At 49.1% G+C, this 14,552-nt stretch overlaps 4 protein-coding genes across 4 annotated transcripts; 2 read left to right on the forward strand and 2 right to left on the reverse strand.

Annotated features, from left to right (window-relative positions):
• Positions 1 to 1,359: 1,359 nt before the first annotated feature.
• Positions 1,360 to 4,044, reverse strand: PFICI_12940 (uncharacterized protein; the record flags this gene model as incomplete). Its single annotated transcript, XM_007841521.1, has 11 exons — positions 1,360 to 1,502; positions 1,553 to 1,667; positions 1,723 to 1,802; positions 1,860 to 1,932; positions 1,992 to 2,009; positions 2,063 to 2,093; positions 2,149 to 2,270; positions 2,325 to 2,876; positions 2,928 to 3,191; positions 3,240 to 3,413; positions 3,469 to 4,044. 11 exons carry the CDS (start codon positions 4,042 to 4,044, stop codon positions 1,360 to 1,362), a joined length of 2,148 nt encoding a protein of 715 aa, XP_007839712.1.
• Positions 4,045 to 7,660: 3,616 nt separating this feature from the next.
• Positions 7,661 to 9,977, forward strand: PFICI_12941 (uncharacterized protein; the record flags this gene model as incomplete). Its single annotated transcript, XM_007841522.1, has 2 exons — positions 7,661 to 9,202; positions 9,261 to 9,977. 2 exons carry the CDS (start codon positions 7,661 to 7,663, stop codon positions 9,975 to 9,977), a joined length of 2,259 nt encoding a protein of 752 aa, XP_007839713.1.
• A 736-nt stretch (positions 9,978 to 10,713) lies between these two features.
• PFICI_12942 (uncharacterized protein) lies at positions 10,714 to 11,710 on the reverse strand (the record flags this gene model as incomplete). Its single annotated transcript, XM_007841523.1, has 3 exons — positions 10,714 to 11,421; positions 11,511 to 11,524; positions 11,620 to 11,710. The coding sequence occupies 3 exons, from the start codon at positions 11,708 to 11,710 to the stop codon at positions 10,714 to 10,716; spliced, it is 813 nt and encodes a 270-aa protein (XP_007839714.1).
• Positions 11,711 to 13,460: 1,750 nt separating this feature from the next.
• On the forward strand, positions 13,461 to 14,368 carry PFICI_12943 (uncharacterized protein; the record flags this gene model as incomplete). Its single annotated transcript, XM_007841524.1, has 3 exons — positions 13,461 to 13,718; positions 13,929 to 14,024; positions 14,093 to 14,368. 3 exons carry the CDS (start codon positions 13,461 to 13,463, stop codon positions 14,366 to 14,368), a joined length of 630 nt encoding a protein of 209 aa, XP_007839715.1.
• Positions 14,369 to 14,552: the final 184 nt, after the last annotated feature.

The following is a 14,552-nucleotide window of genomic DNA, read 5'->3' on the forward strand; positions in this document are numbered from 1 at the left end:
AAAGTATCACCAGAAGCCGATGATTCCCCCATTCGTGGTTTGAGTCTATTAAACATGAACGCAAAATGAAAGAAGGAGAAAAAGAGACAAAGAGAGATTGAAAGTCTCATTCTGAGACAGTCTATTTTCCGAGATTTGCACTGCCGAATGGCCTGGAAGTATCCCCTGGAACCCAGAACTCGTATTATGCCGAACTTTTTTCGTTGGACACTCAACGCCGAATGCATGAAAATAATTCTCGAGGGAAATCGTGGGCGAAGTACCAAATTGACTCAAGAAGCGTGTCCACGATGACTTGAAGTTGAAGAAGTCGATTTGATATGCCAAGTCCAGTGACCCTTCGAACATACCAAGGTGCAATCCTCACGATACCGTCTGGTCCAAGCAATTGGTGGCAATAACTGAGCAAGCTTCTTTCAATACTTGACAAGTTCGGAATGCTCCAGAAATTTTGCCACCCAGAATATGATTGGAGTAGAAAGATCTCGCCACAGCATTTGCTGAACGGAGAATGGTCCAGGTGTACTGTGAGAATGTGACCCAAGTGAAGGTGTGGAAGCTTGTCGCCAAAGTTTTTGCCATCAATGCCCGGCTGTCAAGGTCGACAGTGAAGTATCCTTAATGACACCAGAAATGATCTATGTGTGTGACATCTTGTGAAACGAGACTCAATGGACCGAATATTGCCAAGGTCGAGGACTGATCTTGTGGTCCCTCGTTTTCTTGGAAAGATTAACATTAAATAGAGATATGTTGGGCCGGGCTTGAGGTTGGAATCGTGATACGATAGGCCTGGTACCAGGCTCCCACATCTAGCATGTTGTCAGTCACCGTTATCTCTGAATGAATGTTCAACGAAATCGGAACTTACTGCAGATCCCCGTGGTAAAATCAGGTAAGCAGCGACCAGAACAGAAACAAGTGGATATGCTGCAGAAAAGAAGTTCACTCGATTCTTTTCTGGGGACGATCTCGGAAGAACGTCCGCCAAGAAGAGAGACCGTATTGATTATGATGCCGCAGTGGGGAGTGATGAAAGACTGTAAACAAAGTAACGTTAGCTTGATGGTGCATGTTTTCGTAATATGAAGTATTGACTTACCGTCAAGACTTTCAATGTTGACCTACCTCGCAATCTGAACGAGTCGATGGTGACGCAGAAAGTTTGATTCATGGTAAGTCGTCCAAAAAGAGCCCAGGAAACAAAGGAAATGTGCCGCAGATGTTGCACTGATGCGCCGGAAGATGCAGAAGAAAACATGGTCTCCTCCTCGTAATCGGAGAGTATCTTGAGTTTCAGAAAGATCCGGTGCGTCTTTGAATGCTCGTCTGTCGTCGGGAACTGAAGGATTGGGATCCTTACTGAGGAGAGTATGAGTGCAAGGGAAGAGGTGGATACTCGTACTCCTCCATTGCTGCAAGCCGGGTACCTCGGTCAAATTGAGAACGACGACGTCTCTGCTCGTCCCGGTAGTGCTGGCCAGCATTAGGCGTGAACAGGCCTTTTGATAGTTAGACATGAGACAAACATAAGACTGAAAATCAGACCTACCAACGTGCTCTGCGTTCTCACAGCTTCGCTTCATCTTGGACTGGTTGTCCGGCTCTGGGAACGGCTCCTCCTGTCCAGCTAGCTCCGGCATAGGTCCATTGATGGTATAGTAAAGCTGATTATACGTCAGAATACAGTCAAGATCCCAAGAATCATTATGGTTGGCCTACCTTGGGTCGGTACTGAGGAACCTCTAGCATCACCGAGCTGTTCCTGAACTTCTGGACCAGACAGTCCTTTCCTTGGATGGCTAGAGTGAGATTAGTAACAATGCCGCTCTCCATGAAGTTCTGGAAGTGTAACTTACTGGCGTACGAGATCTCTGCCACTTTGTCGCTCTTGAAACAGTTCCATCGTTGATTGCCACGCTTGTTGACGAACTAGAAGCCAAGTCAATTCGACGTACTTGAAGTACGAGTATACCAGAGCATTAGCTTACGTCTATAATGTCGAGCGGCTATATTGCGGTCAGCTTGTCATCAGGTCAAGTGGTTGGAGCCTTGCACTTACATCGACAAAGTTGATGAATGCATAACCAACGCTGATACTAATGTCAGTGTCTAGTTGTATCTTCCGAATGAGAGTCAATAACCTACTTGCAATTGTTGTTGAAGTCAATTCGAAGATACATGAAGTCGTACTTGCCCCAGCTAGACTCGTCAACAATGTTCTTCAACATGGCTTGGTCAACCTTATTGGGGATGTTGCGCAACATGATCTGGGGAAGCATTAGCTCGTGAGATTGCCCTGAGAGTGTACAACAATAACTGACTGTGGTTCGAACATCGATTCCCTCGCGGATACGGTCCACATCAACATGGTTGTGCTGACCAGTGATGTTGTGATGTTGAAATGGTGATCGGTGCACTCGGACGGCATTCTGACGGCGTGAATCGGCTCGCTGAGAGCCAAATTGGCGAGGTACCAAGACATCTGGACTCACCATCGCAGACTGCTGAGGGTAAAGAGGGCCCACCCATGAATAATTACTTGCCGGGATCATGGTGTGCACGCGAGGAGATGCAGGGTCGAGGATATACGGCGGACTCAACGGCATGCCATGGTAGACGACAGGGGCCATACCAAACGCTGGCTGCATCTGGTAGCCAGTGGCCGAAGGCGACCGAGTAGGCGTAGTGAGGAACCCCGGTTGCATGGATGAGGCTGAGGAAGAGGGTCGGGTTGTGAGTGAGAGATTCTGGAAACCACTCAGAACGTTGTCAAGGGATGTATCTGCGGTTCTCGAGGGAGTCATGATGTCATGAGATCGAGTCGACATGGAAGGAATATCAGGGCGATGAAGTGCGATGCAAATCTGGAATCCCTGTGAAGTATTAGCAACTTGTTCAAGCCAAATACAGACCATGGGACCTACCTTGACCACCTGACCATTCAGTGCAGAAGTAGCTCGCAACGAGACGTCGTTGTCACAGTACTCGACAATGGCAGACATGATGCTACCTTCGACACCTTGCGAATTGACCTTGAAAGCAAAAAGGTCACCCTGCTCTCTCAGAACTTCCTGCATGAAGTTGACGAACCGGGTCGCATCGACACCCTGTAAAGAAGGCGGTGCAAAGACAGCTAGAGTCAGTTGACCTTCGTGAGCTGTGATCAAGCCAGATGTGAGCTCAATAGTCTGAATGACAATTAGTGATTGAACCCTGGTGCTTGAGGTTCTACATACTTGAGAGAACTCGCGAGGATGGACATAATTGATCATCCAGTCACGTCCTCCCAGCTGTGCGTTCTGGTAAAAAAGGCAAGCATCGCGAATGTTAGGGAATCGGACATAGACCTTATCGCCAGCACTGTGCATCTGTTTGCTGCTCTTCAAATGCAGACCACAGTTTCCAAGACTCTGGTAAGTATTAGCATCACCTATGCGAGAGACTTTTTCAGAACATGGTTCATACCGAGATGTAATGCTCCACATCTGAAAGCTGGATACGGGAGCCATCAACAATAGGCACAAGCTTGACGCATCGAGACAGGCCGAGATCCGTACTTAGTTCCTTGTGAACAAAAACGTCGACATGCTTGTTCACAGAAGATTTCTCTGCGGACTTGGCTGTCTCACTCGTCGCATCTTTGGCGTATGTGAACTCGGGGTCGCTTGCTCGAGTGCTGAGAATTGTGGATGAAGGGTCAAAGCTTGAAGCTGTAGGAGACAGCTTCCAGTTGGTGACGATACCCTGCGTACCGAAGCTGACAAACGGGTCTCTCTCAATCTGGTTGTCGCGGGAGAAGCGAGGCTCACGTAGAGGCAAGTTGAGCGATTGAGGGGTTCCAAAGCGGAACTTGACGGGTTCTGACTCTCGAGCGCCACTTCCGGCAGAGTGAGGTGCACGCAAGGATTTGACCGAGTTCTCCTCTGGTGAGAATGCTGTGAGACGAGTGTCGGGAGTGCCTCGGAAAGAGTCTGCTAGTCCCAAGGATGAATGGGGAGACGTCGGGTTGAACACCCCGTCTCGACCCTGCGGGATGGACATGATGAGAGTGTCTCTGGTTCGCTTGGTCTATCTTTTGGCCGATAGCAATGGCTGCAGTGACTAATGAATATGTCCAAGTTGTCAATTAGATTTGATCTTATGGCAAGTGCGCCTCTCTTTGATGAGAAATGGGCGGGCTGTGCACCTTCTATAAAAGAAGTCAGCAGAGAAGGTACGAATATCCAGGTCAAAGGTCCCAAGAGGATGTTTTCTCTGATGCAATGGCAACAGCTGATGGTAGTTGCCTGTTGCTGAATCGATCAGTGATGGCACAGACCGAGAAGAAAGATAGTCGCCGGTGGTGCGAGATGATTCAGGTGATGTTGATGACGAGATTAGGCTTTCAAAATATCGAAGAGCTTAGATTCACACTATGTCTCTGATCGTGCGAAGATTGATTGGTTTGTGGAAGAGCGGACTGTTGGAGAACCAAGACTTGAAAGAAACCAAATCAAGATCTCTGACAAGTCAGAAGTTGAAGAGATGCAGTTGATCGGTCTCAGGCAAGTTGAAAAACTGTCTCACTGCACTCCAACCAATTCAGGTAAGAGGGCAACGATGTAGCTGGCCTTGGAACAATATGTGTGGTGCGATTGAGTATGGCGTGGTGGTTACTTGTGCACGTTGGTATTGGCGGGCCGACGCTCCGTTATCGTTGAATCGAGGACTGGTAGTTGGAGAGATCCAAGTTGACAGAGAAAACTGCTCGAGCGGTTAGGCAACAATGCCAAACAGTAAATGAAGGAGAAATCTTGTAAAAGTATGTTGGGGGTCATGTAACGAGCGATCAATATTGGATTGAATCGACGTGATTAACATGGGTTTGAAGTTGGAGATATGACAACCAAATTTGGACGCAGACTTCTCTCCAGGCGTGACAAGCCAAATTTGCAGTAAAGAAAAGTTTCAAGAAGAAAACAGGCAAGTGTGATCGAAGGGGTCGGGTTGAATGATGGAGAACCTCGAAACAAGAGCGCTGGAGTGTTCGGTTTGGGAAAATGACGGTGGTGTGTCAGAACCTTATACAATGCCGTACAACCAGGTGATATTGGTTTTTACCCTAGAGACTTTGAAAAGCCTCGACCTCAATGCAAAGTTGGGAGGGTTCTCATGGTAGTCCTTGGATCGGTAGCATGGGCGTCATACAGTGAATGTACGCCCACAATTGATCATAGTTGGAGTGTGAAGATTGGAGTGTCTGTACAAAGCAACCAAGTGGAAGGAATGCTCAAAAATGGGAGATTTTGTCTGCGGATTGAGATGTCTCTTCATGGAGGGGGGAATATGCGTATCATCTCAGGGCTAGATCATGTTCGATGCAAGTAACATAGCATGTGAGGATCATGTCAAGAAACAAGGAAAATGAGAACTTACGATTTTGGCTGTTGGCAAGCAGTTGATCTGGCCTTCGAACAAGCCTATGTGGGAACGGGCAGGTGGAGTGTAGGTGGTCTGAGGTATAATGCTGATGATGCTGTTGCCAGTATCAAGGGCAGGAAAGGAAGAGAGTGATTTGGTGGTAGGAGGTTGAAGAGTTTGGGGGAGGGACAGAGTAGTTTTGGGACGAGGAGAAATTTTCTGTTTGACCTCAAATGTTTTTGGTGGGAGAAGATTTGGAACAGGCCTATTCAATGGGAAGTCGCGCCTGTCTGTCTTTTCGTTGAAACGAGAAAGGTGGAAGGATGTAACTGCCTTCTTGCACGGAGTCCCCACTGTTAGGTAATTGTTCGTCGAATAATTTCGTCTATGGACAATGGACTTTGAGACTGGACAGTCACTGTTTCCAAGGTCATGGTGAAGAAGGGAAATTTTCAATTCTAGATCTTGCTGCCTCCAGGTTCAGCCTTGGGTCAGTAATTGTACATGCAGGACCACTTGCCGGGAATTTTGATCGATACCTACATATTGTTAAAGCAGATACAAAAATGCTGTCCGAGAAACATCTACATGGCTAGATGATATTTCAAGGTATGTAGTAGCCATTGTGAATGCATTTATGATATCAGTGCATTTTCAAGCATCAGCTTCCAATGACCGAAGCACGAGCAATGACCATTCCGTTGATGTCCACTTCCTAGAGTGATACATGGATTGCATGATCCTGCCATAATAGAGCCAATAGAATACATTCCTAATGGCCATAAATAGACTATTCCACGCTCTGGTTATCCTCGTTTCGTTTCGAGACTCATGGAATGATGTGTTGAATCCGACGTGGGGATGGGAAAGTATGAGATGTATGGCACATGCATAATGTAGGAAAGTGCGGATATCAGGCAGATCCCCACGCATATCCGTTGCTCTCAACATAGGTCGGAGATGCAGAGTGATGCAGAAGCATATGTAGTTTCCAATAGACTGCGGAAAATAGTCAACTGATGTAGCCAATCAATATTGATGGTTGCAAGAATAGGGTCTCGCATTTTACAAGATCCAGATTTCTGACTGAGCTCGAAGAGGACCATTTGATCTTTTGTTCAAGTATCGAAAGGAATTATAGAAATCAGAGCAATAGTTGCATGGGACATTCAACCATATTGCACCGAATAGACTCTGGTAGGAAAATGATGTGACTGTCGTGCTTCTCCTTGTGTACCCTCCTTCTCTCCCTCTCTCTCCTCTCTTTGTGCCTTGACGGGGAAAAGGGCAGGAAGAAGCAATAGGAAACCCAGAGAAAAGGAGAAGAAGATAGAAGGAGAAAGAATAAGAGTGAGGGAAGAGGGAAGAACAAAATTAGCAGCAAAAAGAATGCAAATCGAGCTACGTATGGAAACTTTTGCTCCTTCAGTCTACAACCGGGCACACAAAAGAAGAGAGCATTGAGGTTGAATGTGGAAACCGTTCGAGGCAGGAAATGTTGGAATGCAAGTGAGGCATCTGAAAACCTGCACAGGCACCTGATGCAGGTATGTAGGTGAGAACAAACCTTCAACAAGTACACTGGCAAAACAAGGGGCCGCCTTTGGTCTTGCGTGAATCGATCCAGTCTGCTGTGATTGTTTAAGCGATTTAGAGTCCATGTAACCTGGAAAGGGTTCCACCAGGTTAATCATACACTATACTAGAGAGAATCTAAAAGCAATAGATTCAAGGTATAGAATGAGGCGTACATAGCCAAGGTATGTTGTCACCGAGTCCAGGGTCGCCAAGAAACGCTGTTCCACACCACAAGGCACGTGCGGGAGATCCCCAATGCCTGCAGCCAGCCCACTGCGGGGGGTTGAGGCTCTGTGCTTGGCTTGGAACAGGGGCTGGGAAGTTCCTCGAGCCGCTAAGCTACCCAACACCAGTAGCGGCGTATTTGCCTTTACTGCTGTTGACTTCAATGCATCGGAAGCTTCAAGCTAGAACGGGGCGACTTCATATCGAAACGTTCCGGACCGCTGGGAGAGCACGAACTCTTGTCAGCAAAAGCACACATTCTGAACAGTTATTCCCGAGCGACACCATGACATGACATGACGTACGACGAACCACACCCATCGATCCCTGGATTTACTGCTGCCTGAAGTCGAAAGACTTACTACAACTACAATCGCAAGTCTGGCGCATCCCGTCTGCCAACAACACATTTTAGCAACACCTTCAGAGACTTGTAACTGCAGGCAGAGACAAGATGCCACGAAGACCGCAAAACTACGACGATTACGGCACGGCCGTCCAGCAGATTATCCTCTCGACCTCTGATGCCGACTTCCTCGACCAGCTCATCCCCGTCCTCAAGGATGCTGGCGCGACGAGCCGGACTTCGTACCTGACGCAGTCGCTCACACAATATGCCGAAGATAGGGAGGGCGACATTGAAAGAATAGGCTTGACCAAGCACGAAGAGTTCCTGGCCTCGGTCAATCAGCTCCAGAACGTGCGCGAGGGAACCGTTGCCCTGACAGCCGAGATTCTCAAGCTCAACCAGTCGATACAATCTAGCACCGAGAAGCTAGCCGAACAGAAGCAGGCGCTGGTCAACACGCGGGCGGTGCGCGAAAATATCAGCGATGCCTCCGATGCGCTCAAGGAGTCTCTCAAAATTCTACATGCCATTAACCACGCTCTGGATCTTATACGGAAGAAGCAGTACTACGGTGCTTTGAAGAGCTTGGAGGACACGCAGAACGAGTTCTTGATCCCCATTCTGCAGAATAAATATGCAAATCAGCATAAATTGGCCGACATTATCCAAAAGAGCATACCCGCCAGCCAGAAGAGCATCTCCGAGGCGGTCATGACGGATCTCAACACCTGGCTGTTCAGAATCCGAGAGACCTCGCAATTCCTGGGAGAGGTGGCCTTTTGGCATACTGAGATGAGAAGGACAAAGCAGCGGGAGCGTGTAGAGAGAGACGAGTTCCTGGGCCACTTCAAGCTGAACTCGGCCATCGAGCTGGTCTTTGACGAAAGCGAAGAATTCGATGTTCTAGACAATGAAGAACTACAGGTTGACTTTACACCCCTTTTCGAGGCTCTGCACATCCATAATGCGCTGGGTCAAAACGAACGGTTCCGCAGCGACTACGCCGCGACGAGAAGGAGGCAAAAGGAACTCCTGATTCCGAGTTCTGTGAGTTTGACAAGTGACGACGAGTCGTCGCTCAGCAGTTTACTGGAAGGCATGGCTGGATTTGCAATCATTGAAAAGGCTACCATGACGAGGGTACCGCAGCTTCGCTCCACCATTGATGTTGAGGAGTTGTGGGATTCCATGTGCTCATCCGCCATTACCTTGACCGCTAAGGCCCTCAGTGAAGTCAACAATGCCGAAACCCTCCTTAAGATCAAGGGAATGTTTGCGCTTTTCATACAGACCATGGAAACATGGGGATATTCAGTATCCAGGTTGGACGAGTTCCTGGTCAATTTGTTCGACAAGTATGCCGAATTGCTCAAACGCAGATTTAGTGAAGATTTCCAGGAGATTGTATCGACCGACGATTACATGCCAATGGCCATCAATTCCTTGGAGGAGTACGAGAAGGTCATTAACGTCAGCTGGTTCTCTCCCGAAAAGGAAATTAGCGAGTTGACATTCCCATGTGTACTGCCATTCTCGCAAATGTATCCGCTTTGCTGTATCGACATCAGGAACTTCCTTAATCAATTCTACTTCTTTTCCGACGACCACTTTCAACATCCTACAAAAATCGATGAGACATTACGAAAGGTCAGGAGCTTCAGATCCTATCACATGCTTGGAAATGCACCACTAACCTATCGAACAGTCTCTTGACGCACTACTGACCGAAAAGGTCTGCCAGTCCCTAGTTGAGCGACTGAGCTCACAGTATCTGGGCCAGATAGTACAGATCTTGATCAACCTGGAGCATTTCGAAACGGCATGCACAGAGCTCGAACAACTTCTCATTCGTGCTCGGTCCACTTCGTCAGCTGGCGGGCCCCTGAAGCTGAAAGCCACAGAACAATTCCGCGAGAATAAGAAGACAGCCGAGAAACGTATTTTCGAGCTAGTCAACTCAAAGATTGACGATCTCGTCGAGACGGCTGAATATGAGTGGATGACTTCAGCCACGCCCGAGGAGCCCAGCAATTACATGCAAACACTGACACGATATCTCTCCAACATTATGAACTCGACCTTGCTCGGCCTCCCGCGCGAAATCAAGGAGCTCATCTACTTTGACGCACTATCCCACGCAGCCAACAAGATTCTGGCGTTGCCTCTCAGTCCTGACGTCAAGAAGATCAACCACAATGGTGTGGCTGCCCTGGCCCTGGATGTAAAGCATCTCACAGACTTTGTCGACGGCTTGGAGAACGGCTTCATGTTGAGGAGTAATCTTGACGAGCTCGAACAAACTATTCTGCTGTTGCAGAGTGATAACACGGATGAGTTCTTCGATGTTTCTACAAGGAACAAAAAGTATGGTCGTGTGGATGCCATGAACGGTCCAATCCTCCTGGAAAAGTATGTTGTGTAAATATGCTTTCGATTATTGATGCAACTGCTCCCTGCACAAAACGCTAACTCTTGTTGTAATAGATTGACCACACAGGTCGCAAGCTCCAGTTCGGCAGCTGGGCAACGTTTCGCGAATTTCTCGTCCCGCCTTCAGTTTAGCACGAAATCGTAGTGCCGCCAATGTTTTCCCTCACATTTACTTACAGATTACTGGTTTCTCGTCAATGGTGACTTTTCAAGGATTTGAGATGGTCCAAGACTGGTTCGCGATTGATCTGTCCCACGGAAGATTTCACTGTTATTCTCCCGGGTATATATTACAAGACAGCAAGGTGACGTTTCCTGGAAATTGCAAAGCAAAGAAAGATACCAATTTGCATAACTAGTTACTGCTGTGGTGTTTGTACGGACATAACCCAACTATTCTTCATGACGTAAATTGAAACACCTGTCAACGCCAATCCTTTGTGCAATGAAAACAATTGTGATAAATTAGGAAAGCCAGACACGGCACCATGGCCTGCCAGTCGCATCCAGACCCTCGCTGAACCAATATTCACGCCGCATCATCCCCGTCCTCTCCCGTCGGCATCCAGCATGTCTGTTTTAGGAGGGCTTTCGATCAACTCCTTTATTTTCATCCTTTGTGATATTGTAGTATCTTAGGACGGAGGTGGAGGATAAGTGGTCGTGGTTGAGTCATTGGCGCCAGATTCCGGTTGTGTCGTGCCCTTCGTGCCGTTGACGCCACGGCTCTACTGCGGCGGCTGCATTCCTGGGTACGTGTACATCTCATTCATCTCGCCGTATATACCAGGGGCCTGACCATACGGCTGTTGGCCAGGTTGAGCCTGGTTGTAGATAGGTGGCGGGTTGCGATAGTCCTGGTCAGGTACACCCATGGGATGCCCACTCATGTCGTAACCCGTTGCCATGTGATTCGGCGGCGGCGGCATGTTGTGCTGGCCGCCCGGGCCCAGGTTGGGTTGTGCGCCGCCCGGTACGGCAGCACCTCCCTGTGAGGCCTGGGCTTGTGCAGGGTTGGCACGCTTCGCATGGCTGGCTTCCTCGCGCGGCACAATATCAATGAGGAAATCAAACATGTCGCTCTTGGCAAGGGCACTGGCAATATCGGATCGCTGCAGAGTGCGCCGCTTGTTCTCCTCGGCATGGATCCAGGCGCGCATCGTCAGCTCGGTGATGAAGATGTCACAGCCCTTGGCGAACAGGATGGGCGCCTCGGCGGAGATCATCTTGACTTCGGGGTCTGCCTTCATCACCTTCTTGATGCGTGCCAGTGGGAGTTGGTGAAGCTTGTAGTCGTGCGTGTCTGACTCAAGGTGGTTGATAGTTTGCTGCCAGTATGTGGTCAGAATATCCTTGTACTGCCCATGTAATCCCTGGTGTACATTGGCCCATGGTCCGGTGTAAAGCTCGGCGGGAGCGAAGCCCGAGCTAGCAAGCTGTGATGTAATTGTCAATAAATGGCCGCTAGAAATCGTGACATGTGAGGGAGATATAGATGAGGCACGGCGTTTTCGGGAAAACTCACTGCTGCGCTGGCGCCTGGAACAGAGATGAAATCGTTAGCAACGTCGCACAGATGAGAGTCAAGACGCGGCCACTTGACCGCATTAAAGTTCCGGTGCATGTCTACGTACCATAATGTCCACCGTGTGTTGTGTCGTAGACTGCATTCTGGGTGCGCGACCCTTGCGGGTGACTGGCCGAAGATTGATTGTGCGGATCCATGGCTGCAGCTAGATGAACGACTATTGCTTTGATACGACCAAAAACAAAGTTGCCTGGTCGAAGGGGGGACGCGTTGCGGCAAATGGCACGATTGGTAGAAATAGCAGTCGGGGGGAATGCGGCGACTACTTAAGGCTGAAAATGAATGCGACTGCTGGGAAATATAAAAGAAAAAAATATGGAATGAATCCAGGCAGAGACGCGACGCTAAAGTTCCGAGTTTCGCAGGCAGCTGCGGTACGACAGGAAGTGTTTTTTGCGGTATAGCGACTGTACCTCGCTGTATGTTTTTGTTTACTCGGAAACTCCAAGTGTTTGCGCGCGATCAATTAAATGATGTAACTGGGTAGAGCTCGCGATACTAGTTAGCTGAGCGCTGTTCGCGATTGACGTGGATGATTGGCCGAAGCTGGGAAGAGCAGCGATGGCCGGGGGCTTGGGCGGTGTGTGAGGAAGAAAGAGGAGTTTCCGTTTCGTCGGGCGGGGGATCCACCATTCGACGGATTCCGAGTCAATCAGTGGTTCGTTTCGCCTGTCTGGATGCGAGACCTCGAGTCAAAATAAGAAAGAGAGACGTTTAATGGTCAAAGGGCAGTCGGGTGATAGCTAAGTACCTATGTAGATGGGAGAAGCATAGACTGTTTGCTGTCTCTGAGTGGGTGGATTTGATGGGATGGCTTTTGCGGTTTCTGGTCGATGCGCAACGTGAGAGGGCGCGGTTTGGTCTCGGTCGGCCACTCGGGTGAAAGCAAAGAGGAAATCCGGGGAAAAAACCACACTGGCGCGGGTAGTGCCGCCGAAAAGCGTGAGGACGGTTGCTCTTGTGTCTCGTGCGGGCTGTTCTTGTGTCCGTCTGTGTGGTATCTTGGGTTTCTTTTTTTATCTTTTACAATCGAACAAATGGTATTCTAACGGTGTATATCCTCAATAACTTGTCCCGCAACTTTGAGGCTCCGCTGCTACAGAAGATGGAGTCATCAAGGAGGATTGATTAATGGGCAACGGAGAGGAATGGACCACGTTTATTTGAACATTGGGTTCCAAGAGAACGGATAGCGACCGCCTCTATGCACGTATGTATGCGTTGGGCAATTGCCAATGACGTGGATTCCCACCTCTCGGCAATTTTAGTGCTGTCGGTGCCTTGAACGTGTCTATGTACACACGCAGAACAAGAAGTCACTGGAAGATATCACAAAATCGGTGTAGGGCTGACGATGTCCCTCTCTTCCTGTCTCCTAATTACTGTTCCGACCTAACCAAGGTAGGTGAGCATGCAGCTGCATGCATGGCACACATATGAATGAATGCGCTGGCAATATGGTTGGGCGTCCATCACACCCTCGTCCGCCGACGACATGGGCCTCGAAACTGCTTCGTATTGCTTCTAGCCTCCAGTGCCTCTCGGTGACGGACTGCAAAAGATGACTTCAATCCGGCTGCACCCAACCGAAGCATTGGCGACCTCTTCTGCGGCCAGGTGCTGTCAATTTGTCTGATGGCGGCGGTTGTTGTGGCGCGTGGTGCACACGGAATGTTGAGCCCTACCTTGATGGCCCCCCAATTGAGCCAAGCGGAATGTGGCGGTGCGTAGCGGTTCTTTCACCGCCTTCAAGTACGTACTGGAAAGTGGCCCCTCCGCTAGCTCGAGCGCATCCCATTTTCTGCCGATGGGTCTTGGGAAATTTTCTGCTACAAAAGTCCATCATACCATTTTGCCGTCTGCGCGCGACAATCCTTTATCTCAACCATGGCGACGGCCGTCGACCTGAGTGATGGCGACATCGAAAGATTGTTACAGGAGGCCGAGGCAAGGTTATCGGCTCGTGAGAATGGCCAAAACAACAAGAGCCTGACCGCGCCCGCCACTCTGGCCGTCGAAAAGACAAACGACACAACCGCAGTGGAGGCCATTGCTTCCGCCGAGGAACAACCTTCTACAACCAAGAAGGATGAGCTCTCTCTCCGCGAGCCCAAGGTCAAGCTTAGCAACAAGGCCTTTGCAGAGGTACGTTCGACACATCTTCCGTTATCTGCTCTTGAAGTGCTTTATGATTATAATTTATCCCATACAAATGAAGCGGCAAATAACTCCCGTTATGGGTAATGTTGCTGCGACCTCCGTGATCGATTTTCATAGTTACAATGACTGCACATCCCCCTCTGCCTCTAATGTCTGTTGTCCTTATATTGGTTCATACTGACATGATCAACTCAGAAGACAAAAGCCACAGCTGGGCCAGCCTGGTTCAACCTTCCAAAAACAGATCTCACCCCCGAAATGGTTCGAGACCTGAAGCTTCTGAAAATGCGAGTAGGTAGCCAGTCGCTTGGGCATCCAGTCCCCCTCCTGCCTAACTGCAATACTGACAATGACGCAAGAGCACCTTGGACCCCAAGAGGTTCTACAAGAAGGACTCTAGGGGAGCTATCCCCGAGTTCAGCCAAGTTGGCACTGTTGTTGCCGGACCAACAGAATACTTCAGCGCGAGAATGACCAAGAAGGAAAGGAAGCAGACTCTGCTCCATGAGGTCATGGAGACCGAGGCCGCGAACAAGAAGTTCAAGAGCAAGTACGGCGAGATCCAGAAAGCCAAGACCAGCGGCAAGAAGGGTCACTACAAGAAGATGACGCAGAAACGCTACGGCAAAAAGTGAACAATTGCGGGTGGATGGCATATGGCGACACAGTCGTTCAGAATTTGATCACCATCAGAAGTACATGTGCTCAACAAGTCCAAACGAAGGTCGGAGCCAGGTCAACGCAGAGATTCGTGACCAGTATCACTTCTCCATCCCAAAAAGTCCTAGTCAATGGCATCTTCTCCAGCACAGCTTGGAC

Source organism: Pestalotiopsis fici (genome assembly GCF_000516985.1).
Source record: "Pestalotiopsis fici W106-1 unplaced genomic scaffold PFICI_Scf_10, whole genome shotgun sequence".
In the NCBI taxonomy this organism is placed as follows: domain Eukaryota; kingdom Fungi; phylum Ascomycota; class Sordariomycetes; order Amphisphaeriales; family Sporocadaceae; genus Pestalotiopsis; species Pestalotiopsis fici.